The 27,500-nt window shown below is 53.0% G+C and overlaps 1 protein-coding gene across 1 annotated transcript in view; it reads left to right on the forward strand.

Annotated features, from left to right (window-relative positions):
• Positions 1 to 27,500, forward strand: part of LOC130371705 (ankyrin-3-like) — a 40,735-nt gene that overhangs the window by 7,970 nt on the left and 5,265 nt on the right. Inside the window, exons 5-21 of the mRNA XM_056577562.1 lie at positions 2,227 to 2,381; positions 3,260 to 3,471; positions 3,879 to 4,086; positions 4,455 to 4,551; positions 4,724 to 4,952; positions 5,812 to 5,937; positions 6,300 to 6,422; positions 6,953 to 6,979; positions 7,522 to 7,603; positions 8,796 to 9,483; positions 9,535 to 15,008; positions 17,976 to 18,050; positions 19,918 to 20,049; positions 20,781 to 20,924; positions 25,174 to 25,897; positions 26,262 to 26,370; positions 26,950 to 27,024. Coding sequence (XP_056433537.1) covers positions 2,227 to 2,381; positions 3,260 to 3,471; positions 3,879 to 4,086; positions 4,455 to 4,551; positions 4,724 to 4,952; positions 5,812 to 5,937; positions 6,300 to 6,422; positions 6,953 to 6,979; positions 7,522 to 7,603; positions 8,796 to 9,483; positions 9,535 to 15,008; positions 17,976 to 18,050; positions 19,918 to 20,049; positions 20,781 to 20,924; positions 25,174 to 25,897; positions 26,262 to 26,370; positions 26,950 to 27,024 — 8,680 coding nt within the window. The remainder of the gene's footprint in view (positions 1 to 2,226; positions 2,382 to 3,259; positions 3,472 to 3,878; positions 4,087 to 4,454; positions 4,552 to 4,723; positions 4,953 to 5,811; positions 5,938 to 6,299; positions 6,423 to 6,952; positions 6,980 to 7,521; positions 7,604 to 8,795; positions 9,484 to 9,534; positions 15,009 to 17,975; positions 18,051 to 19,917; positions 20,050 to 20,780; positions 20,925 to 25,173; positions 25,898 to 26,261; positions 26,371 to 26,949; positions 27,025 to 27,500) is intronic.

Consider the following 27,500-nt stretch of genomic DNA (forward strand, 5'->3'; position numbering starts at 1 on the left):
TGCTCCCCCCCCCACCACCCTCCCTCCCCACCCATTAACGAGGAACATGGCCGCGGTCCACCGTCCCCGCTCCCATCGCCCTGGTTGTGTGTGCGTTCAGGTTACTGTACTACTAAGTACATCCCCCTAGTACCGCTGGTTGGTTGCCTTATACTATAGATAGTATAATGGTAGTTTCAGGAAGAAAATAAAGTTTGAATGTAAAGTACAGACGTGTGGCCAAGAAACCAAAGCGAGGGCAGTTTCTTCCTAAAACTACGCTCTGAGTGACAGCCATGCAGACGGCGTCGGCCATTTCTGTTCCCCAAGCTTTCAGTTGGCCTCAGACGGGGTCATTGAAAGGTTCTGGTTGGCTGTCTTGGTGGGCTGGAATGCGCTTGTTTGAGCATGAGCCCCTTCCTCCTCAAGCCAAACATCATCCTGCTTTATCATTGGCCACTTTTATTTTGCTCCGCCTTGTTGGACCCGGAAGCCACACTGTGATTCGCTGCTGCCAGAGAGGAACAGATACGGCCCTTATTCACCTGGCAGAAATCTTGGTTCCATCTTGGCCGCCAGTGTCGGCCAATCAGAATCCAGGCTTTAGTGTAGCCCCTCCTCCCTGGGTTCCCGATAGAGGCTGCAGATGGCTGAGGGGTACAGTACCGTTACACCATAAAGACGCTTCTAGAACCTCATGCTCTGCTTGGCCTCTCAGAAAGGATGTTCGATAGTCGAAGGGAAATGGCAGTTTGATCGGGTCGTTGCTATCTCCAGATTTCCCCTCTGACTGATGGTTGTGTGTTGGTTGTCATGCCAATTCAGTGTGACCAACATTGTCCAGTGGGTTGCCAGGACTGAGGTAATATAATTAGTTTACTACATATTGCTGGTGGACTTGGATTGTGGTACAACTCATGCTGAGGACATTAGAGAGCTACACACTCGAAGCAAGGCTCCATCAGCAGAATCAGCACCCGTAGAACAACACTATGGTGTATGGATGACAGTGTGATTCAGAGACTGGGATCAGTATGATTTTTGGAACAGAATGTGTTCCTTTGATTCATGACACACACACTTAGAAGTCGGACTGGGTTTGGATTTGCCAAATAGTTGATTGTTGAATTATTGAAGTCCTGAGTAGTAAAGTAACCAGAGTAGAGGTGAAGCCTTCTTTAGTAAGGGCTGTGCAGCTGCCCCCCCTCCCCTTCCACCCAGCACTCAGTGTGTCTGGTCAAAGCTATGCCACATCCCCCCCCCCCCCCCCATCCCATTGAACCATTCTGCCACCAGGGGGCGGTGCCAGAATCCATCGTCAACATGCCGTTACCATGCCGATACCATGCTGTTACAATGCCGATAACATGCCGTTACCATGCCGTTACCATGCCGATACCAATGCCGTTACCATGCCGATACCATGCCGTTACCATGCCGATAACATGCTGTTACCATGCCGTTACCATGCCGAAAACATAGTGTTACCATGCTGTTACCATGCTGTTACCATGCTGTTACCATGCTGTTACCATGCTGTTACCATGCTGTTACCATGCTGTTACCATGTTGTTACCATGCCGTAACATGCCGTTAACATTCCGTTACCTTGCCGTTACCATGCCGTTGCCAATGTCGTAACATGCTGTTACCATGCCGTTATCATGCTGTTACCATGCCGTTACCATGCCGTTAATATTCCGTTACCATGCCGTTACCATTCCGTTACCATGCCGTTACCAATGTCATAACATGCCGTTGCCATGCCGTTGCCATGCCGTTGCCATGCCGTTGCCATGCCGTTACCATGTCGTTACCATTCCGTTACCATGCCGTTACCAATGTCATAACATGCCGTTGCCATGCCGTTGCCATGCCGTTGCCATGCCGTTGCCATGCCGTCCTCCGTCCCCGGGTGTGTGGAGACCTTCCCTGAGTGTGCTGGCTGATGCTCCTCTGGTGGCGAGGCTGTGCCGGGGGGGCCAGGGTCCATCCATAACCTCTGCATGTGCTGACAGAGAGCCTGGCCTCTCTGATGCTCGTTGGTGTGCATGGAGTGGAGACATGGGGGTAGAACACCTCTTCCTGTTCAGTCCACGATGTGGTCCATCCAACGCCACTGGAAGAGAAACAACCGATTTCCCTCTTCAGTGACTGCTTGACTTTACCGTCCACTCTTAAACACCTCAGCCAGCGTGAGCCCTCCTCCCGGAGCCCCTCTGACCCCCTCTGACCCCCTCCCCCCAGGCCCGTCATCGTGGAGATCCCCCACTTCGGCTCGCTGCGGGGCCAGGAGAGAGAACTCATCCTGCTGAGGAGCGACAACGGGGAGAGCTGGAAGGAGCACCAGTACGACTGCCGAGAGGAGGAGCTGAGCGAGCTGCTGAGTGGCATGGAGGAGGGTGAGCAGGGGAGGGGGGGGGAGGGGGGAGGGGAGGAGAGGGGAGGAGAGGGAGGAGAGGGGAGGGGGGGAGGAGGGGGAGAGGAGGGGAGGGAAGAGGGGGAAGGGAGGGGGTGAGGAGGGGAGGGGGGGAGGGGGAGGAGGGGTGAGAAGGGAGGGGGTGAGGAGGGGAGGGGGGAGGGGGAGGAGGGGAGGGGGGAGGGTGAGGAGGGGAGGAGGAGGGGGTGAGGAGGGGGGAGGAAGGGGGAGGAGCTAGGATGGTTTCAGTTACAGTGAGAGCAGATGGAGAAGGTTAACTCCACCTCTGACCTCATGATGGAGAAGGTTAACTCCACCTCTGACCTCGTGATGGAGATGGTTAACTCCACCTCTGACCTCATGATGGAGATGGTTAACTCCACATCTGTCCTCCTGACGGAGAAGTTTAACTCCACCTCTGTCCTCCTGATGGAGAAGGTTAACTCCACCTCTGACCTCGTGATGGAGAAGGTTAACTCCACCTCTGACCTCATGATGGAGAAGGTTAACTCCACATCTGTCCTCCTGACGGAGAAGGTTAACTCCACCTCTGTCCTCCTGACAGAGAAGGTTAACTCCACCTCTGTCCTCCTGACGGAGAAGGTTAACTCCACATCTGTCCTCCTGATGGAGAAGGTTAACTCCACCTCTGACCTCGTGATGGAGAAGGTTAACTCCACATCTGTCCTCCTGACGGAGAAGGTTAACTCCACCTCTGACCTCGTGATGGAGAAGGTTAACTCCACCTCTGACCTCGTGATGGAGAAGGTTAACTCCACCTCTGACCTCATGATGGAGAAGGTTAACTCCACCTCTGACCTCCTGACGGAGAAGGTTAACTCCACCTCTGTCTTCATGTAGAGCTGGACAGCGAGGAGGAGCTGGAGAGGAAGAGGATCTGCCGTATCGTCACCAAGGACTTCCCGCAGTACTTTGCAGTGGTCTCACGGATTCGCCAGGAGACCCATCAGATGGGGCCGGAAGGCGGGTCTCTGCACAGTCGGAGCGTCCCATTGGTCCAGGCCTCCTTCCCCGAGGGCGCACTGACCAAGAAGATCAAAGTTGGACTACAGGTAGGTGGAGGGAAACCTAGATATTCTCCTTTCTCCTTCCGATCTCTCTCTCTCTCTCTCTCTCTCTCTCTCTCTCTCTCTGTCTCTCTGTCTCTCTCTCTCTCTCTCTCTCTCTCTCTCCTTCTCTCTCTCTCTCTCTCTCTCGCTCTCGCTCTCTCTCTCTCTCTCTCTCTCTGTCTCTCTCTCTCTCTCTCTCTCTCTCTCTCTCTCTCTCTCTCTCTCTCTCTCTCTCTCTCTCTCTCTACCTCTCTCTCTCTCTCTACCTCTCTCTCTACCTCTCTACCTCTCTCTCTATCTCTCTCTCTCCCTCTCTCTCTCTCTCTCTCTCTCTCTCTTTCTCTCGCTCTCTCTCTCTCTCTCTCTCTCTCTCTCTCCCTCCCCCCTCCTCACCCTCTCGGTTCCACCAGGCCCAGCCGGTTCCTGACGACACGGTGAAGAAGATCCTGGGGAACCGGGCCACCTTCAGCCCCATCGTGACGGTCGAGCCCAGGAGGAGGAAGTTCCACAAGCCCATCACCATGACGATCCCCATCCCGCCCCTCTCGGGGGAGGGGTTTAGCAACGGCTACAAGGGAGACTCCACCCCCTGCCTCCGACTGCTCTGCAGCATCACAGGTTCGTAACGCTAAATCTATACAAGACAGGACACGCCCCAGACAGGACACGCCCCCAGACAGGACACGCCCCCAGACAGGACACGCCCCAGACAGGACACGCCCCAGACAGGACACGCCCGTGACATGACACGCCCCCAGACATGACACGCCCCCCAGACATGACCCGCCCCCACACATGACATGCCCCCAAACAGGACACACCCCACTCATGACACACCCCCACTCATGACACGCCCCCAGACATGACACGCCCCCATACAGGACACACCCCCAGACATGACACGCCCCCAGACAGGACAAACCCCCCAACGTAGGATTTGATTCACGCCCCCTGCAGGATGTTGTAATAACGTGTTTTTCCACCAGGGGGAACGTCTCCAGCGCAGTGGGAGGACATCACGGGCACTACGCCGCTGACCTTCGTCAACGACTGCGTCTCCTTCACCACCAACGTGTCTGCCAGGTTAGAAACACCTCTGTCTGTCTGTCTGTCTGTCTGTCTGTCTGTCTGTCTGTCTGTCTGTCTGTCTGTCTGTCTGTCTGTCTGTCTGTCTGTCGGGTTAGGGGTATCCAATGAGCACGGCCCCTGGTGAAGAGATAGCTCCATGACCTCTGACCTCTGACCTGTCCCCCAGGTTCTGGCTGGCGGACTGCCACCAGGTCCCCGACACGGTGGGCCTGGCCATGCAGGTGTACCGGGACCTGATCTGCGTCCCCTACATGGCCAAGTTCGTGGTGTTCGCCAAGATGAACGATGCGGTGGAGTCGCGGCTGCGCTGCTTCTGCATGACGGACGACAAGGTGGACAAGACCCTGGAGCAGCAGGAGAACTTTGAGGAGGTGGCCCGCAGCAAGGACATCGAGGTACCCGGGCTCAGCACATCCCTCTTTCACGTGTATCGGCATCGGCTACGTTTTTTGCATATTTCCTTTTTTTTTGGCCATGATTTACAGACAGTTCAATAAAAGTTCAATTTTTAAATGTAACATTGGTTATCATCATTATGTAATGCTTATGATGTAAATTGAGGAGCAAGAGCAGTATCGGCTCCAAATATCGAATCAAGAAACTTGTTTATCGGTCATCGGCTAAGGCTGAAAAATCAGCATCAGCCCTAAAAAATCCATATCGGTCGATCCCTAATTTCTACATACATGTATTTATTCCTCATTTCTCATCAACGAAGGATTCAGGAAGTTAAACGGACATTTACGTGGTCCTGACTCAAAATGACCTTTTAGCGCCTCTTCTTGAGGAGTGTGCAGAACTGAAGGTACCTCTGTTGGCCCTGAGGCTCAGCCCAGCTGGGTGTTTGACTCTGACTCTGAGCCCAGCAGGGTGTTTGACTCTGACTCTGAGCCCAGCAGGGTGTCTGACTCTGACTCTGAGCCCTCAGGGTGTCTGACTCTGAGCCCAGCAGGGTGCCTGACTCTGACTCTGAGCCCAGCAGGGTGTCTGACTCTGACTCTGAGCCCAGCAGGGTGTCTGACTCTGACTCTGAGCCCAGCAGGGTGTCTGACTCTGACTCTGAGCCCAGCAGGGTGTCTGACTCTGACTCTGAGCCCAGCAGGGTGTCTGACTCTGACTCTGAGCCCTCAGGGTGTCTGACTCTGAGCCCAGCAGGGTGTCTGACTCTGAGCCCAGCAGGGTGTCTGACTCTGAGCCCAGCAGGGTGCCTGACTCTGAGCCCAGCAGGGTGCCTGACTCTGCCTCCTCTGCCAGGTCCTGGAGGGGCGTCCCGTCTTCGTGGATTGCTACGGCAACCTGGCACCGCTGACCAAGGCGGGCCAGCAGCTGGTCCTCAACTTCTACGCCTTCAAGGAGAACCGCCTGCCCTTCTGCGTCAAGGTACCGGGGAGCCTGGAGAACCTGGAGAACCTGGGGAACCTGGAGGGCTCCAGGGTCTCCCTCAGGAACCCAAACCAGTGTTCCCACTTAGTCCAGACCCAGTGTTCCCAGTGTTCCCACTAAGTCCAGACCCAGTGTTCCCAGTGTTCCCACTAAGTCCAGAACCAGTGTTCCCACTAAGTCCAGACCCAGTGTTCCCAGTGTTCCCACTAAGTCCAGACCCAGTGTTCCCAGTGTTCCCACTAAGTCCAGACCCAGTGTTCCCACTAAGTCCAGACCCAGTGTTCCCAGTGTTCCCACTAAGTCCAGATCCTTGGTTCCCAGTGTTCCCATTGCTCCCACTAAGCCCCTTGGTTCCGTAGGTGCGGGACAACGGCCAGGAGCCGTGCGGCCGCCTCTCGTTCCTCAAGGAGTCCCGGGGCACCAAGGGCCTCGCGCCCACCGCCGTCTGCAACCTCAACATCACGCTGCCCCCGCTCAAGAAGGTAAGGCCGGCGCAGCACCACCGCCACCTGTCCTCACCTCGCGACCACGCCCATCTCCACGGCCGCTAGCGCCGCAGGCTAACCCCCGCTAGCGCCGCAGGCTAACCCCCGGAGGAGCCTCGGGGAGAAAATCTCCGGCCAAACTGCGGCCACTGTGTCTTTTATCTGTTTGGAGACTCTCTCCGCTGGACCCTTCAACGGTGGTCTAAGTTTGGGCGGCTCTAGTATTTTCTTTGAAGCTGTCTTCCAAATTGAGTTGAATTTGGACATCATGCTTTTGGCTTTTTAGGGAGGGGGGGGTGGGAGGGGGGCGTCCTACAAAGAGCTTTTGGTTGATTCTCTGGCTGCGTGTGGCTTGTCTTCATGTGGTCCTCTCTGTTCCATTTGTCCTTCCCTTGTTCGCTGGCTTTGATGTGGCTTTTCTTTTCCCTGTTTGTTGCTGTCGCTCCTCTTCACACCCTGATCTTCCTTTCTCCCTGCTCTCCATTATGTTACTTGACCCTGTTTCTGCAATGCATCTTGGGAACCAGGAAATGGAATCAGATCCCGAGGATGAGGTAATCCACTTGCTTCCCCTCATTCGCTGCCCTCTCGCTAGACTCTGGGACGGTCCACAGGCCGGCTGTCCTCTCCATAGCCTTACCTTCTCCCTCTGCTATCAGGACCACCAGAGCTTCTGTCTTCAGAGAGAAGTTCCTGAGTCCCGCTTTGCATGGTGTATCAGACAGGTTTCAGCTCCGCTCTGCCAAATGCAAGCCTGTGATAGAACTAAGTTAGACTTAAGTTACCTGTAAAGTATAGAGTTGGACTCTCACTTTGGTCCCTTTTAACCTTAATATAACTTGTTATATGATATTATTGTGGTTTTATGTATTAATAATATTTGTATTGATCATAACAGGGTGCCATAACGATTATTAAATATATAGTTCATATCATTTTGTGATTTGCAGCGGTCTGTCATTGTGAAGGTAGCTTACAGTAAAATAATAAGTTTCAATTGTTTTGATCGGTAAGAATCAATTGGTGGCTAACTGACCAGAAAGTACCCAAGATGGCGGCCAGTCTCTGAGAGGTGTTTGTGTTGTTATTGTTGCAGAACGAAAAGCCCGAGAGACGCCATACCTTTGCCTCCCTAGCCTTACGTAAGCGCTACAGCTATCTGGCCCCGCCTGCACTGAGTGAGTCGGACATTTTCACTAACAAAGCTTTCCGGAGACGCTACCAATCCTAATGAAAACAATGTTTGGAAACTTTCTTAGTAAATCTGTAATCCGTTGATTAACCCTATATCTGGCGTGATTAATGTAGAGATAGCTCGATTCCCTGTGTAATCAATGCATATTCTCACCCTAAGTAGCACATTTACTCCCCATGCTTGTGTACCACATTGGATATGGTTTTGCATGGGTTTTGTACGATTCAAGGTTTTCTGTGCAGTGCTTGCCCACTGAGTTGTGTTCCTGAGAGGTTTGGCTTGGTTGTTTTACCACATATGAGTCCATCATATGAACATGTTGCTTTGATTGATTGACATAATGTGAACATGCATTTGAGAAGAAATCAAAGTAAGATGGTTTTCCTTTTGTATCCTGCTTTCCCTTCTGTTGAAACATTTGATTTACTTTATGATTTTTGGCTCGATGACTCTGTTTTATTTTCCGGTTAGATTCAGATGCATGAGGAGAAGTCTCACGTTCGGCTCTTTTTATGACTCTTCCACTGCTTGTCACCAAGGGTAGTCGAACCGGGACCAGATAATGGACCCAAAAACAGTCTTGGAACTAGCTTTACTAGTATTATCTACTTCTGTTTGTTGGATTAAAGGAGCAATGGAATGGCTTCTGTTGCCGACGGCTCCATTTGATTAGAGAGTCCAAATTCTCTTTGGGGAAACTTTCTATCTTTTCAGAGCAAACAGATAAAAGGCACTGTCATAAGGAGATTGACACAAGAGCCCATGTGCTAGCTAGTAGCACATCAGAACATAAAGGAGAACAGTCTTTTGTGTTATCTTGTTGTGTTTTGTCTTGCCATTTTTTGCCATTTGTCGGTCCTTTCATTGTCCTTTGACAATATTTCTTTGGCTTCTTATACATTTCTGTTGCTGTCTTGAGTAATTAGTTCAACGTGGATCACATAGAACCAGTCCATTTCATGCTAACATTTCCCATTTCGGCACCTAAACTATTGTTCTTACTTTCCTTGATGCCAGGACGCCTCACTGACCAATTCTTCCCTCTCTGGTCTTCTCTCCTTGTCACTTTTTCTCCCTTCCTCTTTCCCAACATCATTTTCTGTTGCCTTTTTACTCCGTGTTCTGTTGGCGTTTTGTTCCATCTCCTCCTGTTCTTTTGGTTCTTCCATGTGAAGAGAGCGCGGTTGAGCGCGGAGCAGCAGCGAGAACACTGCCTGCTGGTCACCCTCACAAACCTGTCTTTCCAACCCGACCTTTCTCCGCGTGGTCGACTGCTCCTATTACCGTCCCTGGTCAAACGCGGCTCGCCGGACTGGGGGGCCCCGGGACCCGTAGCGCTTCACCAACAGGCTCGCCAGGTTCTTCTCCACTGAAGTCCTGCTGGCCCCTGTCCTCCCCCTGCCCCATCTCCCCAGCGTCCATCAGAACCCTCCTGGGAGCCCCTCCCCCCGTCCCGTACATCACCTCCCCGGTTCAGTCCCCCAGTGAAGGAGCATCCTCCTCCCCCATTCGGACTTATAGAACTATGGCGTCACCCATCAAGACAGTGGTCCAGCAGGGACAGTTCCCTGTGCAGGGGTCTGCCAGCCTGGTGTCCTCTGGCTGCCCGAGCAAACAGGCCACCGACCCGGCCTCTATCAAAAGTCTTGCTTCCGCTTACACTTCGAGGACTTCCCCAGTGCACGCCTCTGCCAGCGGCTCTGTGGTCGACAGATCGCTGGCCGCGCACAGCACGCCAACGTCTCCAAAGACGTCTGTGAACATGTACAATTCTGGTCTCCCTTTTAAATCTGTCCTAGGTTCCACACATACAACAGACGCAGGGTCGACGTCTCTCTCTGCTGCTAAATCCATCTCCAGTTTGTCCTTAATGCAAAGCTCTGTCGACTCAACCCTAGCGTCCCATGGAGGGAGATCTACAGTCTCCTCTCTCTCAACCGGACAGACCACAATCGCCTGCTCAGATTTCTCCACTCTGAACGGATCCCAATCACCCGTAAAGTTCCCATCGTCTTCCTCCTCGCCATCCTCGCCTTCCTCACGCCTCTTCTCCGACAGGAGTAGCAGCCTCCAGGACAGAATCCAGGCCACCACCCAGGCGGCAACCTCCAGCGCCAGTGCAGCCATAAACGAAGCCATAAACTCGTGCTCCGCCTCAGGCTACGGCACTCTCAAATCCATGTCCTCCACACATAGATCTGCAGCCTCCAGCTCTGCTTACGGCTCGTATAGATCTGCAAATGCCAGCTTGCCAGCGTCCTCCAGTAGCACGGCGGTACCAGTGTACTCCAGTAGCATGACCGTACCAGTGTACTCCCTCGTCAACGTGCTGCCCGACTCCCCCGTCAAACCAGGACCAGGCTCCCTCAAAATGTCCCTGCCCGGTCCTTCCCATGCGGGCATGCCCTCGTCGTCTCTGACTTCCTGTGTCACCTCGTCTAAAATCAACTCTCAGCTGAAGTCCCCTCCGTTCATCACGCCGCCGGTCATCCACACGACGGCAACGTCCAACCAGGACATACTGCGGGACGTAGCGAACATGAAGGAGGATCTGATGCGTATGACCGCCATCCTGCAGACAGACACACATACAGCGGCTAAAACCGTGCAGACGTCTCACAGCGGAACCCCCAAAGAAATGAGGTTAGAGGATGAGGAGCCGTACACTTTAGTGGAAAAGGTCAAGGAGGATTTAGTGAAAGTCAGTCAAATATTACAAACAGATATTTTAATGGAAGGTAAAGCAAGGGCCACTAAAAAGAGAGGTTTGGCCGATGAGTGGGAGGAATTCTCTAATGGGGAAATTGAGGAAGCACAGAGATGCTCTCTGCCAGAGTACAATCCTCCTTTTGATTCAAACACTCAACCAGTCAGGCCCCAGTCTGTGCCAGTCAGAGACTTTGACTTGTCTAGGGTAATAGATTACCTAGCCAATGACATTGGCGCTAGCTCTTTGTCTAAAATGGCAGAGGTCAGAAGTAGGCTGGAGGAGGAAGCAAAGATAGAAGAAAAACAGAAGCGCGTTCTGAAGCCGGCCATGTCCTTACAGGACCACAAGCTGAAGATGCCTCCGCCTGGGTCGGGGATGCGCACCTCGCCCTCAGAGAAAGACCTCAGTAAACTGGCAGAGTCCTACCAGACCGCGGACGCGCCCCTGGAGTCCCCTGAGGACCTGTCCCATGAGCAGGATAAGAGCCCCCTGTCAGACAGTGGCTTCGAGACCAGGAGTGAGAAGACGCCTTCTGCGCCTCAGAGCGCAGAGAGCACCGGTCCGAAGCCCCTGTTCGCTGACTCCCCCATCCCCCCCTGCGTCACTGAGACCAGAACAGAGGTCCACATCAGGAGCTACGAGCAGCCAGATGACCTCTGTGAGCCTTTGCTGGTGGAGGAGGCTGCGACGGCTTACCCCCGTATGGAGTCAGACATGGCCTCTCCGAGCCCCCTCACGGATAGGGTCAAAGCCCTTCAGGTCAATATGTCAGAGGAGGACTCAATGATGAGCAAAAGCATGTGCCTAAAAGAGGAAACTCACATCACGACCACTACTAGAATGGTCTATCACCAGCCCCAGATAGCTGAAGGAGCAGACATGATGGAGGAGTCGATGTCCGTTCGAGACATCATGAAGGCATTTCAGTCAGGTAGAGATCCATCGAAAGACCTGGCGGGCCTTTTTGAACACAAAGCCAGCCAGGATTCTGTCAAAGGAGATGAACTCACTCCACGGTTTCTTGACAAAGACACTAAATCCAAACAGAAGGTGGAGAGGATTATAGAGGTTCACATAGGAAAGGGCCACAGCGCCACAGAGCCGACCGAGGTCATCATCAGAGGGAGCAAGAAGCACCCAGAGCTCTACGCTTACAAAGGCGACCGCGGCATCAGGGAGCTCAGTGATTATGACCAACAGGAAGAGGAGGAGCTGACCGCAGAGGAAGCCTTGCCCTCCTTCCTGGAAACCTCTCGTGTGAACACCCCACTGTCGCATGAAGAAGACAGCCGCCCAAGCTCTGCTCAACTGATGGCAGACGACTCGTACAAAGCTCTGAAGCTTCTGAGCCAGAATTCCATAGAATACTGTGATGATGAGCTGTCAGAAATCAGAGGGGAGTCCTACAGGTTTGCAGAGAAAATGCTTCATTCAGAGAAACTAGACCCATCTTCACAATCACCCTCAGACACAGAGGATTCAGCCATGACGGCCGACCAAACCCATGGCAGCGCAGAGGCCATAAGTCAACAGCAGGGAAGCCCCAAAAAGCAGTTTTCCTCCAGGACCCCAAAAGAAGGGTCTCCTAAATCAGGGAAGTTCTCCTCCAACAGAGAGGAACAGGCTCAGTTTGATAAAGTGACTGTGCTGCATTATTCAACAGATCAGGGCAGCCCCAAACACGCCGTGTGGATGCGGTTCACAGAAGATAAGCACGATAGGAGCAGAGACAACCTGCTCTATGAGGACAGAGTGGACAAGACTGTGAAGGAAGCTGAGGAGAAACTGAGTGAAGTGTCACAGTTCTTCCGTGACAAAACAGAGAAGCTTAATGATGAACTTCAGTCCCCTGAGAAGAAACCTATGAGGAGGTCCGGGCAGGGCGCTCACTCTGGGCCCAGCTCGGCCGGCAGCAGTCCTGAGAGGAGCCAACACAAGCTCCCGGCAGGAGAGGGCTTGAGTAAAAGCGATGTCAGGGAGCCGTTTGTGAGCAAGATGTCCGGTAGCAACGCTTCAAGTGACAGGAATGGCTCTAGTTTACCCAGCAGTCCGGAGCGAAGTGTGTTTTCACGCCTCAGTGAGAGTACAGTTAAACCCCCTAGTAAGATCAGCGAGCCCGCTCCGTCGTCTCCGGTGGCGGGTAAATCCACATCGAAGGTCAGCTCTGTGAGAATGAAGTTTGAAGCTGAGGCTCAGAAACAAAGTCAGCCTAGTGCAGCAAAGATCCCTCCCCCAGTGCAGCCCAAACCCTCGGTAAGCAAACTTCCTGTCTACCAGCTATCAGGAGCAGGCCGGACCACCAAGGCATCTGAAGTCTCAGGGGACAGTAGCCCACCTACCAGGGAAATCAGTAAGGCAACATCTCCCACCCTGAAACCAATACAGGACAAGCGGTCCAACGTTTCAGACACATCCCTGAAAAGAAAAATGAGTGATGCTGAAACTGACAAATCTATGTGTAAAGGCAAAGACAATGTCGCTTATCAGCAACTTAAAGAAATTAAAGATAAGAAAGCTCTGGTATTACCAACTGCCACATATGACACTAAAAACGAGAATTACCATGAAGCTCAAAAGTCCCACCAATACACAAAAGTTGGAAGTGTCTCTAAAAAGGTTGAGGCTGAGGTATTAAGAAAAGACAGCGAAAAACCGGTCAACCAAAACATAAGACAAAAGTCAGAATCTCCGATTCCTATTCGAGCAGTCTCCTCCCCAGCTGATAGTGATCTTCAAAAGAAACTAACTGTAACCAAACCGTCCCAGATACCAACATTAGCTAAGAGCAGAATAGAGACGGGCCCTGAGACAACCCTGCCCCTACTGGATGAACATCTTACTAACAACACATTTGAGATTTTAGATAATGCCCCCAGAGACTCCAACTCAAATAAGCTTCCAAGTCCTGCAGAAACACTAGAAAAGATCATCGGCCCCCCGAGGACTTCAACGACCAAAGAGAACTTCAAGGGCATCGAAACCCTCCCAGTTTATGCAGGTGTCCAGTTGGGCAGACAAGCAGAAAGAGAGGCAAAGGGAGGGCTTTACACGGTAAAACAGAAGTCCTGCATGGCCCTCAGCCCCATCAGCCCTGACGATGACACCCTAGAGCAGGTCTCCTTCATGGACAGCTCTGGGAAGAGTCCGCTCACTCCAGAGACCCCCAGCTCTGAGGAGGTGAGCTACGACCTCACAGCCAGGACCCCCGATTGCTTCGGAGACTTTTTACCAGGGAATACCAGCCCTATAATGGAGGTTTCTGAGGATTCAGAGGAAGACCACTGCAAATCTAGTTTCTCTTTTAAAGAGGCCTTACCAAGAAAACCAGATAGTAAAACCGTTGAAGCCAATCAAGCCGATGTTTATAATTCTAATCAGGAGCAAAAGAAAGCGATAGACAATCAGACAGAATCAGAATCTTATTTAAACCAGCAGCATACATCAGACAACGCAAATGAGTACAAGACAGAGCAAGAGCAGCAAACTGTATCTAAAGACAAAGGTGTTGCATACATAGAGTTTCCACCTCCTCCCCCTCTCGATTCAGCCTCTGAACAGTCAGATGTGGAGAGGAAAGGTTCCTGTAACTCTTCAGGAACTGAGACGGAGATGATGGAGGTGAACTTGCAGGAAGAGCATGATAGGCATCTACTGACTGAGCCAATCATACGCATCCAGCCGCCCACCCCCGTGCTCACAGATGCTGATGACAGCCAATCAAATGCTGAGGATGACGGGGACGACGTGTCAGTCTTCCAGCCTGTACCTTATAAGCATTCAACCCTCCCTGAAGAGGAGAAGGTCAAGGTGGGTTCCAAACCCAAAAAACAGGACAAAAATGGGAACAACAAAGAACCCAACGGTGGAACCGAGGGAACCAACGGCTCCTACGGTTCCGATGGTTTCAATGGCAAAGAGGGAGAAGAGGGTGATGGTGAACAGAACGGGAACGACCAGTCGATCACAGACTGCTCCATCGCCACCACCGCTGAGTTCTCCCACGACACGGACGCCACGGAGATCGACTCGCTGGACGGGTACGAGCTCCAGGACGAGGACGACGGTCTGTGTGAGCAGGCAGACTCTCGGCTGTTCGGCCTCCCGGACAGCAGGAGGGACGTCTGGGCGACCGAATCCTTCCGCTCCACAGACAGGTCCTTCCCCCCCACCAAACTAGAAGCCATCGAGGAGGAGAAATCTCCAGAGGAAATTGTAAAGAATGACTCTCAGAACGGCTCCCCCTCGGTTGGGGAGAAGACCGAGGACGTTTGTGAAGACGCGGAGAAGAAGCCCGCGGACAAAGAGGGCTTCTCTGACACTTACTTTAGCTATAAACTAGAGGAAGAATTTAACTCCACGTTCAAGACGGTGGCGACCAAAGGGCTGGACTTTGACCCCTGGCCTTCCAAAGGCGAGGAGGACGTGGTGGTGGACATGGCGGAGCCCAGAGACATCAACGACGAGCCCAAGCCTTTCGGACTGGCCGCCGACGAACACTCACAGAACACCACGCCAGACACCACCCCCGCGCGAACGCCCACCGACGATAGCACGCCGACAAGCGAGCCGAACCCCTTCCCCTTCCATGAAGGGAAAATGTTTGAGATGACACGCAGCGGTGCGATTGACATGAGCAAGAGGGACATGGTGGAGGAGAGGCTCCAGTTCTTTCAGATTGGTGAGCATCCCTGTTCAGCGGGCAGGTACAGGGTCAGGGATTCAGAGGCAGAGGTGTACGCACAACAGACAGTAGGACATCATGTCAGCACACAGCATCCCACACATCTCTTCACATCGCCACAGGTCTCCATGCAGTCCACCACCGTCCGCTTGGACCGGTCCAATGCTAAGGGAGGGGCCAACACATGCTCACAGTCAGACCACTCTAAAGTCTCAACCTTTAAAACGGGTCCTAAATCCCCCCCAGATCAGACACCAAATGTAGGCGGTGTGAGCGGAGGTTCAAATGACCAAACAAGCACTTTTGAACAACCTAATTATAGTTCCTCAGGATCCCTGGTAGATAATTATTACTCTGTAGAGTCATATTACTCTGATTCCAGTGGTTGTGAAACTGGAACTACTGATGATTATTCTCATAACTGGTCATCAGGTATGGTATATAATAATAACTCTAGCACTCAGTATGGCACATCGGCCCAGGAGGAACTCCAGGGCACTCATAACCAGAGTACGGATGTCGTGTCTTCCACATCACTCTGCAGCACAAAGCCCTATTCAGGGAACAGCAGTACCAGTAACAGAGGCAGCGGCCTCCCGTCCTCTAAGGCTCCAGCAGACAGCCTCCTGTTTGACTTGGTCTCAGACCGGGACAGTAGGTCAGCTTCGAACGCAGCGATAGTCTCAGGACCCCTGGTGGTCTCACAACACATATGCAAATCCAGGCTACCTGTTAGCGAACGTAGCTTAAAACTATGCAATGGCTTTCAACCGCTAGGGAAAGATAAGCTAAAGGAAACGAGCAGCGTTAGTGTTAAATGTGAGAGTCGAGAACGATTCGACCCTCATCAGGGTAGAAATAACAAATCTAGAATTCCAGTTTTAAAAGGAAAGAAACAGGCTTTAACCGATCATAAACGAGTCCGGTCGAGATCTGCGTTAGGGGACACGAAGGTAGCAGAGGCTAATAAACCCAAACACAACCCAGGGAGAGACCGGTGTGGTGTCACCCGGACGCTGAGCACCCAGGGGTCACACTGTTCCAGAATCAAATCCACCACTAGTTGCCGGGTAGGAAAGGCCACTTATACCGCCCCCCCGGTGGGGGCTCAGACAGGGGGGAGGAGGAACACACTGACCAATCGGGACGAGGCGGGCAGCTCATCCAGAGACACCTCCTGCTCACAACTCTCTAGCATTTCCAAACCTTCTCCTACCTCCACCACCACTGCCTCCAACACGACCACTCCCACCACCAGCACCACCAGCACCACCACCAGCACCACCACCCCCACACCATCACACCCCACTAGAGGTGTGAGAGCTGAGGCTGCGTGGAGGAGCAGCAGGAGGAAGCGTAGGCCATCTCATGGAGCTCAGGAGGAGCTGATGGAGGAGGGGGCACAGGTTGAGGAGCCCAGAGTGGCCCCTGCCGCAGAGAACCAGAATAGTTTGTAAACTCTTTATAAACAACATTCTCCTTATTCTTCGTCTTCTTCTACCTCCTATTCAAGTTGCATGCAGCTGTCGTGGTGCTTTGTGTGGCGTGATGTGTAGATGTCACTTCCTCTTCCTGTCGGTCTTGTCCTCTGTGGCGTTTTCTGTGAGAGAGAGATGCTAGGGTGGAGAGCAGAGCACTGAAGGCACGTCTTCACGTACTAAACGTGCTTGGTTGAGGGACCTTACTTTGGTTGAGACGAGTTTCAGTAGATAAGGCTAACTTAACTTAACTTAAGACTGCTGTTTAATCATCAAACCAGGGAGAGCACCAGTCAGCAGATGGACTGTACTTAGACCTCTGCTGACGTGTGGCTTAGCTTGAGGAAGAGGAGCAGGTACACTCAGTAGGCTCACCTCAGGATTAGTTCCATGACTACTGGAGGGTCTCGCACGCATGCCCACCTTCACCCGCCACCAAACAGGCCTTGCATCCACTGACTGCGCCGTCACACGGCACCAAGCCCTGGTCCTCGGACGGCTGGGTTCAGACGTGTAGGGGAACCCCAACGTGTGGGACTGTGTTGTGTTTGCTCAGGTCCACCGGACTGGTTCGTAGTGTGTGTTTTGTACATCTGGTGGATTTGATCTCTCTGAGAACACTGTGAAAACAATTCATTAGAATAAACTAGAAATCCCACATAAGCCAGCTGCATGTGGCATTGTATCCTAAAGACGCTTCCTAACCGTTGAATTCAGTTGGATTATGTGTGATTTAAGATTCATGAATTGTTTTTACTAGTCGTTGCCTGATGGTACCTTGTCCTAGTGAGTGATGCTGATACAAACTCAGAACTCTCATAGTCGTTCCCTCTTGTACTTCTACTTCTTTCAAACTTTCAATGTGTTTTTTTAAGAATTATAATGTTAGTTTTTATTTCGCTGTTCTGGCCTTTCACATCCCAGAGCTCCCATGGTAAACCCAGAGGAGTCCCTTCTGCTTTCTGGAAGGGGGACCCGTTCCCACTGGACATCAGCCCTATTACATCAGCCTCTTAATGAGGCTGAAAGGTCCCCAGATCAGAGGTGATGATCCGGCCAGAACAGAGGACTGGGACAGTGATCTTAAGAGACTTTTGGCATTTCAGCGTGGTACTCCAGGAGGCAAGGACCCCAGGAGGCTGCCCAGCCTCCGATTTCACGCCCAATCTGGCAACCCTGGCTGCAGCATGCTGCAGCCAGGGTTGCCAGATTGGCATGAAGTCTTCACATTAACGACACCACGATTCTCCCACAATGACCACGATCCAAACGAGACGCTCTTTAAGTTCACAATCCCAGACTGATTTCTTGATTCACCCATTCATCTGATGTCACGTGTCCCTCGGCTGTCTTCTGCATGAGGCTGATTACGACTGCTTTGTAATCAGCTGGGGGACACAGAATGACACACATGATAGTGTTTAGAGGTGGAGGTGGAGCCCGCCTCCTCTGCCGACGTCTTACAGCTCTGCCCTGACGTCCCCAGGCCCACAGAGCCCCTGTGAGAGGACGGACCTCCGGATGGCCATAGTGGCGGACCACCTTGGACTCAGTTGGACTGGTGAGACATCCGCACTCTCACACACACACACACACACACACACACACACACACACACACACACACACACACACACACACACACACACACACACACACACACACACACACACACACATTTATTTGGTTTTGAAAGGATGAGCAGTTTAGTAGTTATCTTGCGATGTTATAATCGGAAGGCTTGCCTATGAACAGATTTGATTATCGATGATGTGATCATGTGAACACATGATGCATCACTGCAGCTGAGGTCGAGGGAAAAGTGTCCATTTCTTTACAACGTCTGCTGCCACCTAGTGGGCGCCCAGAGCACTGCGCCCTCGGAGGAGTGCTGCAGTGGGGCGTATCCAGCAGCACGAGCACATCAAGGCTCCTCTTCTGCGCTCTGACACACACGAGGAACGCCTTCGCTCCCATATCCACCCAGTATCAGGTCAGGATCCTGGAGTCCAGCCGGATATGTGCTGGACCCCGGGGGGGGGGGGGGGGGGGGGGGGGGGCTGGGGGGGGCTGGCTGGGGGTGGGGGGAGGTGGGTGGGGGAGAGCTGGCGGGGGAGGTGGGCGGGGAGAGGCACTCTGCAGTGGGCCAGCCCCGTCTGGGTGCACTGCAGTCCTTCTGCCACTCTGGGCTGAGTTATTTATATTGTGTGTGTGTGTGTGTGTGTGTGTGTGTGTGTGTGTGTGTGTGTGTGTGTGTGTGTGTGTGTGTGTGTGTGTGTGTGTGTGTGTGTGTGTGTGTGTGTGTGGTTGTGTGTGGTTTTGTTTAGTTGTATGGGGCTGTGTGTGTAGGTGTGTGTGTGTGTAGGTGTGTGTGTGTGTGTGTGTGGGGGGGGTCTTTGTGTGTGTTTGTGTGTGTGTGTGTGTGTGTGTGTGTGTGTAGGTGTGTAGGTGTGTGTGTGTGTGTGGGGGTCTTTGTGTGTGTTTGTGTGTGTGTAGGTGTGTAGGTGTGTGTGTGTGTGTGTGTGTGTGTGTGTGTGTGTGTGCGTGTGCGCGTGTGCGTGTGCGTGTGTGTGTCTGGGTGTGGCTGCCTGCTCCCAGTATGCTGTGTTGATATACAGCAGAACCAGATCCATTATTTATGCGTGTTCCTGTTGCAGGAAGACGCATGCAGTGCTGGTCCTGTTGAGGACCAGCACTGCACTGCATAATCCTTCTCCTGTGTGTGGGGGTGTGTTTGTGTGTGTGTGTGTGTGTGTGTGTGTGTGTGTGTGTGTGTTGTTTTATAGCCATCATAACCTGCACATGTATACAAAGCATTGCGGTCCAGTCCAGGGGATCCTCTACCCTAGAACAAACAGCAGCCATATGAACCCTAGAACCCCCGCTACCACTACCACATCTGAATATAAGTGTGTGTGAAGGTCTATGTGTGCGTGTGTGTTTGCGCTTGTGTGTGCATGCTTGTGTAGGTATGTATTTGTAGGCTTTAATTGTGCGTGTGTGAATGTTAATAATAGATCGGCAAGCTCAAACGTTACCGTTAGCATCGATAACGCCAGAACAGATTAGCAGATCAGTGATGGCATCAACATGGCTCTCCTCCTCCTCCTCCTCCTCCTCCTCCTCCTCCTCCTCCTCCTCCTCCTCCTCCTCCTCCTCCTCCTCCTCCTCCTCCTCCTCCTCCTCCTCCTCCTCTTCCTCCCCTCCCCTCCCCCTCCTCCTCCTCCTCCTCCTCCTCCTCCTCCTCCTCCTCCTCCTCCTCTTCCTCCCCTCCTCTCTCCTCCTCCTCCTCCTCCTCTTCCTCCCCCTCCCCTCCCCCTCCTCCTCCTCCACCTCCTCCTCCTCCTCCTCCTCCTCTTCCTCCCCCTCCCCTCCCCCTCCTCCTCCTCCTCCTCCTCCTCCTCCTCACGGTGTTGGTGTGTGTTTCAGAGCTGGCCCGGGAGCTGGACTTCTCTGTGGATGAGATCAACCACATCCGCGTGGACAACCCCAACTCCCTGACGGCGCAGAGCTTCATGCTGCTCAAGAAATGGGTCCACAGGGACGGCAAGAGCGCCACCAGTGAGGACCGCGCGCGCGCGCGCGTGTGTGTGTGTGTGTGTGTGTGTGTGTGTGTGTGTGTGTGTGTGTGTGTCTGTGTGTGTGTGTGTGTGTGTGTCTGTGTGTGTGTGTGTGTCTGTTTGTGTGTCTGATTACGTGTGCATGTCTGTATGGGTCAGCATGTGTGTTTGTGTGCGTGTGTGTACACGTACGTGTCCGTCTGTCTGTCTGTCTGCTGGCACTCTGGACTCAGTTATTTATATAGTGTGTGCGTGTGTATGTCTATGTTTGCGTGTGTGTGTCTATGTGCGTGTCTGTCTGTGTCTGTGGGTGTGGTCACTGCGGCCCAGCGGCTGCAGTGACCACACCCTCTCGGCTGCAGTGACCACACCCTCTTTCCAGATCTCCGGTCTTTCGACGAGGCCTGAAATGATTTAGTTACATATCTTTTCATATTTATATACTGTATGTGTTTGTCTATAAGCCATATATTAAACAAATATCCAATTTGTATTTCCTCTATATTAATATATTGTAGAATGTAGTTATGTTTATGCTGTGTTAAAATACATTTTATGCAGTTTGACTAATTTCTGTCTCTCTCCACCCTCTCCCTCTTTTGTCCTTCGATACCTCTCCCTCTCTCTCCCCCTTCTCCGTCTCCCTCTCTCTCTCTCTGCTTTGTCTCTCCTCTCTCTCTCCCCCATTCCTCTCCCTCCTCTCTCTCCCCCTCTCTCTCTCTGTCTCTACAGCGGACACGTTAACTGCAGTGCTGACTAAGATCAATCGTTTGGATATTGTGACTTTGCTGGAAGGGCCTATATTTGACTATGGTAACATTTCAGGCACACGGTGTTTTGCCGATGATAACGCAGTATTCCTGGATCAGTCCGATGGTAAAGTGTAGCCCCACCCTAGCTGAACTCTCTCAGTCTGTCTCTCAGTCTGTCCCTTCACCATTCTTTACTGCCTTCTCTCTCAGCCAGATAGACGGATAGAGTGATATGTGTGTGTGTTACCGATATGTTAAATGCCACAGCCTATCAGGACTTGACAAACAGCAGCGGCAGACAGTGACAAAGAGCCTAGCTGGCTGATAGTCCGCCAGTTATCCAAACTGTAGACAGAGGGGGGGCTTAGACCATGATAAGATGGATTCAGCCTCACAGTGCTCAGTGTCGACCCTCCACAGACACCTGGCTTTGCTGGGCCAGAGGCTGGGTTACAGAACACACTAGGGGACCCACCATGGAGGAATCCTCTCTAGTGTAGCAGTAAATAGTAAAGAATCAGATAATCACAAATGTACTAATCATGTTAGGATTCAACATGATGGATTGATTGACTAATTGCTTGTTTGACTAATAGCATGATCCTCAAATGTGTCTCGTAGCCCATCGGGCGTTCTTCTGGTTGAACGCGAGACGGTTCACTGATGGGCTAGAGACCGGTTCAGCATTAGTTACTGTTTGATTATATCTGAATTAATTATATTTTCACATATTTCTACATTATTATTATTATCTATCGGATTATTATAGCATGTTTGCTTCAGCGGTTTTGTCAGTATCTATCCTTTTTTCCCTCTTCCTCTCTCACTCTTTCTGTCATGAAAATGTTCTGTGCAAGTTACAATCGTCCTTAGGACCGCCCAGTGGAACCAGTACAACCATTAAACCCTCCCACTGTGGGTCTTATTATGAAGGCCTACATTTGGGTTTGAGTAATTAACCCTGAGGGTGAATAGATGTTTTAGTATTCCTTGTAACTAAATAAGGACAAGGAAGGCAGCCCCAAGCTATTTGACAAGAGTAAGCTACGTTTAAATGTAGCATGGCTATAGCTTGTCTTCTGCTAAGAAGAGATTGTTACATTCATACACTTTTAAAAGGGTGACACGTCTCCACAATGTAGTCTGAGTGCAACAGGTCAGCTGCTGTTGTGGTGGTGAAGCCCTCTTAGAAGGCGCTAGCAGTCTGGTGTTAGTCTGTGTCGGTGCCACGCCGTAATCCCGACACCTCATTGTTCCGACGTCTCAATGGTCCGAAATATTTCCCATTAGATCGACATGCCACCATGCCAACGGTTCAATGTTCCGAAAACGGAACCCATTGGTCCGAAGGTCCGTTTGTCCGACTTTTCAAAAAGGAGGCGCATTAGGCCGACGGTTCAATATGCCGAATAGGCCAATTCCACATGTGTGATTATGAAACCAAAAATAAAAGACGATAGCTTAAGTTCCAGCAGTGCACTTCACCAAGCCAGACTGTTGCTGTGGGCTTGAACGGTCACAAGAGGTGAATTTATGAAGCGCACATTATACAAGGACTAATACTTTTCCCGTAAAGAAGTGGGCCTATATGTGTTGTTTACTGTGTTTACAGTGGGCTTTTAGCCTAAATAATTTCGCTGGTATTGATTTAGTCAAACTTATACCTCATACCGTGTACTTAGTCATGTGTGTGTGTGTGTGTGTGTGTGTGTGTGTGTGTGTGTGTGTGTGTGTGTGTGTGTGTGTGTGTGTGTGTGTGTGTGTGTGTGTGTGTGTGTGTGTGTGTGGGTGTGTGTGGGTGTGTGTTTTCGTGCCCGTGTTGAGAATTAGACCTACGCTCTCTGTCCATGGGGCTGAAACACTCTGTCAAAATGAAGTATAGCGTTGTCACTTTGCTCTCCAATATTCATCGTGAACGTGATATGTAGGCCTATGTTGTATTTTGGAGAGAGAGTGAGAGAGAGCGAGAGCGCGAGCGAGGTATAAAACTCTTTATATGTAGGCCTATTCGGCATATTGAACCGTCGACCTAATGCGCCTCCTTTTTGAACAGTCGGACAAACGGTCCTTCGGACCAATGGGTTCCGTTTTCGGAACATTGAACCGTCGGCATGGTGGCATGTCGATCTAATGAGAAATATTTTGGACCATTGAGACGTCGGAACAATGAGACGTCGGAATTACGGGCAGGCTCCCAGTGTCGTGGCTGGTAGCTGTTAGCTGTCCGCTGGTAGCTGTTAGCTGTCCGCTGGTAGCTGTTAGCTGTCTGCTAGTAGCTGTCCGCTGGCAGCTATTAGCGGTCCGCTGCTAGCTTTTAGCGGTCCGCTGGTAGCTGTTAGCTGTCCGCTGCTAGCTGTCAGCTGTCCGCTGCTATCTGTTAGTGGTCCGCTGGTAGCTGTTAGCTGTCCGTTGCTAGCTGTTAGCGGTCCGCTGGTAGCTTGTCATCCTCCTGGGAGCCTCCGAGCCTCCTGCCTCCACGCTGCCTCATCGTAGCATCTCCCGCTTCCCGCTGGCGTCTCTCTGCTCCTCCTGCGCCTCCTCATCCTCCTCCTCAGCCACTAACTCCTCCGAGCTTCTTCTAACCTCCTAACCCGCGAATCGATCACCCATCCCCTGTGGGCAGAAGACCTCCTCCCCTCCCTTCATTCGCTAACTCAGGCTAACCTCTTTATGCTAGCTCAGGCGCTCGCGCGCGGCTACCTCCCACAGTCATGTGCAGCCTCCTGGGAGCAGCCTGAAGACGCTCCCAGCTACCGCCCACCTCTCTCTGACTGCGGCTAACGCGCGGGGCTACAGGTTAATTATCGGGAGCTCTCATTGGGTCCAGCTGTTGTTTCCCTTTAGCAGAGAAACAAAGAGTCAGCGCTGCTGAACGCTCCAGGCCCGTCCAGGCCGGCTGTCCCTGTAGTGCGCTAAGCTAACCCTAAGCTAGCCCCAAGCTAACCCAAAGCTAGTCCAAAGCTAACTCTTTGCTCTCTGCAGTCCCTGATTCTGTTCAGCCTCCATCTTTAACCATCTCACCGTGCCTCCATCTGTCCGTTGTTGGTAGCGTCTGTCCCTCTGTCCACATCTTGTCTGAGAGTGGCTGTTCATCTGTCCTGTTTGTATCTCATGACCTGTGCTGGTTGTGCTCTCCAACACTCCCCCCCCCCCCTCCTGGTGTCCTCCCGGAGCCCCCCCCCCCACCCATGCGGTCTCAGATGCATGCTGGTTAAGATGGCTCTCCTGGGCTTCTGGTTTCCGAGCTTAACACGTTTAACAAACCTGGAACTGGCTTCGTTTAGCTCAACCTCACGCAAAACGGGCCCCCCCAGAAACATAAACCATGGTCTATGTTCAGACTCAGCTATGGGGACCGTTATTCAAACCTACTTTGCATATTTCCGTGACGCTTTTATCCAAAGCGACTTCCAATAATCACAGAAGGACAGTAGACCGCTCGGATGAGATGCCACACAATGCAATGTACTCGCGTTGTACACATATATGCGCTTGCCACTTAATATATATATACTATTAAATACATATATATATAATATATATATGTAGCATATGCTATGCTGGAAAGCTTCACACATAGGGAGCTTCATGCTACATGCTCAGAGAGGTTCTCGTTCCTCCTCCTGCAGACTCCTCCGTCACATCCTCGCTGTTTCCCCTTCCTCTGTCTCCATCTGGTGGTCGTAGCCAGTGTGTACCCAGTGTGTATCCAGTGTGTAACCCGTGTGTACCCAGTGTGTATCCAGTGTGTATCCAGTGTGTGTATCCAGTGTGTATCCTGTGTGTGTATCCAGTGTGTATCCTGTGTGTACCCAGTGTGTATCCAGTGTGTATCCTGTGTGTATCCTGTGTGTACCCAGTGTGTACCCAGTGTGTACCCAGTGTGTACCCAGTGTGTATCCAGTGTGTATCCTGTGTGTACCCAGTGTGTATCCAGTGTGTATCCTGTGTGTATTCTGTGTGTGTGTGCATCCTGTGTGTCCATTGTGAGTACAGTGTGTACCCAGTGTGTATCCAGTGTGTATCCTGTGTGTATCCTGTGTGTACCCAGTGTGTATCCAGTGTTTGTGTATCCAGTGTGTATCCTGTGTGTATTCTGTGTGTGTGTGCATCCTGTGTGTCCATTGTGAGTCCAGTGTGTACCCTGTGTGTATCCTGTGTGTCCAGCAGCACTTCAGTCACCCTGGGACCCAAACCCCGGTCTCACACCTCGCCACACACTGCCATTCAGCCAGGGACCTCTGGGCCCGCCCTGCCGGCCCGGCAGCACCTGTGTGTCTGTGTCTGTGTCTGTGTGTTCTCGGTGTCTGGCCAAGGGTCTCATCTCATCCACCTGGACCCTCTGCCCCCCCCCCCCCTCCATCCTCATCCAGGTTATCAGAGCGTAGATCAGGAGCTGCAGACCCCCGCGGCGTTGAGCTACCAGCCCCCCACCCCGCTGACCAACGACTACTTCTTCGGCGAGGGCGACCCTAGCGTAGACTCGGAGCCCGGCTGGTTCGCCCCCGCCCGGCCCAGCGACCTCTCCCTCCCCGAGACCACCCGGGCCCCGTCCGACAGGGACCCCCCCGCCGCGGGCCCCCCCCCCACCGTGCTCCCCGAGGACACCTCCCTCAGCAGGGGGAGTCAGGGGGAGGGGCCGGGGGTCCGCTGCGAGGGGCCGGATAACGAGAGGCGGGGCTTTAGGGAGGAGCCCCCCCAGGTCTTCCAGGAGACCCCCGAGTCGGCCCCAGCCCCCCTAGAGGAGCAGGCAGGGGGGGCCCGGCCCGGGGGGGCGGCCGTAGACACCGGCGCTGACAGGAGAGAGGAGCTGGCTAGCGGTGGGAGGGTGGAGGAGGAGGAGGAGGAGGAGGAGGAGGAGGAGGGGGAGATGACCCAGGAGAAGATCAGGAGTCTGCTGGAGGACATCAGACTGGAGGGGGGGGGCTCGGGGGACGAGGAGATGACGGAGGAGAGGGTGAACGCCATCCTGGACCAAGTGCGCCAGGCAGAGACAGACGTGTGTTCAGTTCCAGGCTGGCAGAGCGACGCCCCGGCCGCGCCCGCCCCCGTGGCCACGCCCGGCCCTGAGGCCACGCCCCCAGCAAAGGACGGAAGGTAGGGACCCCCTGAGGGGCTGCATCGGGGTACCCCCCCATAGAAATACTGATAACACTGCAGTTTGAAACGAGAGATAAACGTAATGATTGAATAGCCGTTATTTCCGGCGTTGCTGCTAAACTACTGATCAATACGGCGATCCCACTGCCATCAATATACTGCAGATAGAAACACGTCATATCACACAACGCCACACCGTCACTGGTTATATAACCCCCCCTCCCCCCTCCCCCCCTCCCTCCCTCCCTCCCTCTCTCCTCCCTCCCTCCCTCTCTCCTCCCCCCTCCTCTCTCCTCCCCCCTCCCTCCCTCCCCCCCCCTCTCTCCTCCCCCCTCCCTCCCCCCCCTCCCTCCATCCCCAGCAGTCCTGAGTGTGGGCCCGCCTCCTCGGGGTCCAAGGCTCAGAGGAAGGGCCGTGATGAAGAGGAGGAGAGCAGGAAGAAGAGCGCGCCCTCTCAGCACACCCCCCAGGTAAGCTGCTCTGCTCAGCCAATCACAGCCAGCTCCCTCAGAACCTACCCGATCTGACACGCCCCCTTTCTGACAGTAAAGGTTGAAGGAAAACCGAAGCGAGAAACCACTGGTTAGGATCAGAGTCCAATGAGGGGGGGGGTCCTGTGTTCCTGATGTCCCGGGGGGATGGGGGGGGGGGGGCACTGGTCCAGTGATGTGTTCCTGATGTCCCGGGGGGATGGGGGGGGGGGGGCACTGGTCCAGTGATGTGTTCCTGATGTCCCGGGGGGATGGGGGGGGGGGGCACTGGTCCAGTGATGTGTTCCTGATGTCCCGGGGGGATGGGGGGGGGGTTCTGGTCCAGGGATGTGTTCCTGACCGGGGGGGGGGGGGGGGGGGCACTGGTCAAGTGATGTGTTCCTGGTGTCCCGGGGGGATGGGGGGGGGGGGGTTCTGGTCCAGTGATGAGTTCCTGACCGGGGGGGGGGGGGGGGGGGCACTGGTAAAGTGATGTGTTCCTGGTGTCCCGGGGGGATGGGGGGGGGGGTTCTGGTCCAGTGATGAGTTCCTGACCGGGGGGGGGGGGGTTGCCTTCAGGGAGGAGCTAGCGCGTCCAGCTCTGAGGAGGAGACCATCACCACCAGGGTGTACCGCAGGAGGGTGGTCCTCAAGGTACCAACACCAGGGGGCCCGGGGGGGGGGGGGGGGGCAGAGTGTGTGTGGGGGGGGAAACGGCCCCCTCTACGTGTGTGTGTTTGTTTGAGGGGGGCGTTTGTTTGGGTTCATATGTCCGCCTCTTGGGTTGGTGTGTGAACGCAGCCTTGCTGTAGCTAACGTGGAGCTAACGCTGCGCAGTGTGATTAGCGTGAGCTATGCTAAACCTCTGCTCCGCTCTGTTGCTTGTTGTGAGCCAGAATGGCTAGCTGCTGCTCAGCTAACTGGCTAACCTGTGTTGTTTCGTCATCGATTAAAAAGGCTTTGTTATCACAGATATTAAAACAGGGATATCATATCCTTAAATAGTTATGCTATGTCTGTATGTGTGTGTGTGTGTGTAGATAGTTTAAAAACATTCCAGGCATGAAAATCCAAGGTTATGTGTTCCTGCAGGGAAGTGGTTCATCGTTCTTTGTGTGAGTTTGCGTTGC

The sequence above is a fragment of the Gadus chalcogrammus genome, chromosome 18 (genome assembly GCF_026213295.1).
Source record: "Gadus chalcogrammus isolate NIFS_2021 chromosome 18, NIFS_Gcha_1.0, whole genome shotgun sequence".
Classification (NCBI taxonomy): Eukaryota; Metazoa; Chordata; class Actinopteri; order Gadiformes; family Gadidae; genus Gadus; species Gadus chalcogrammus.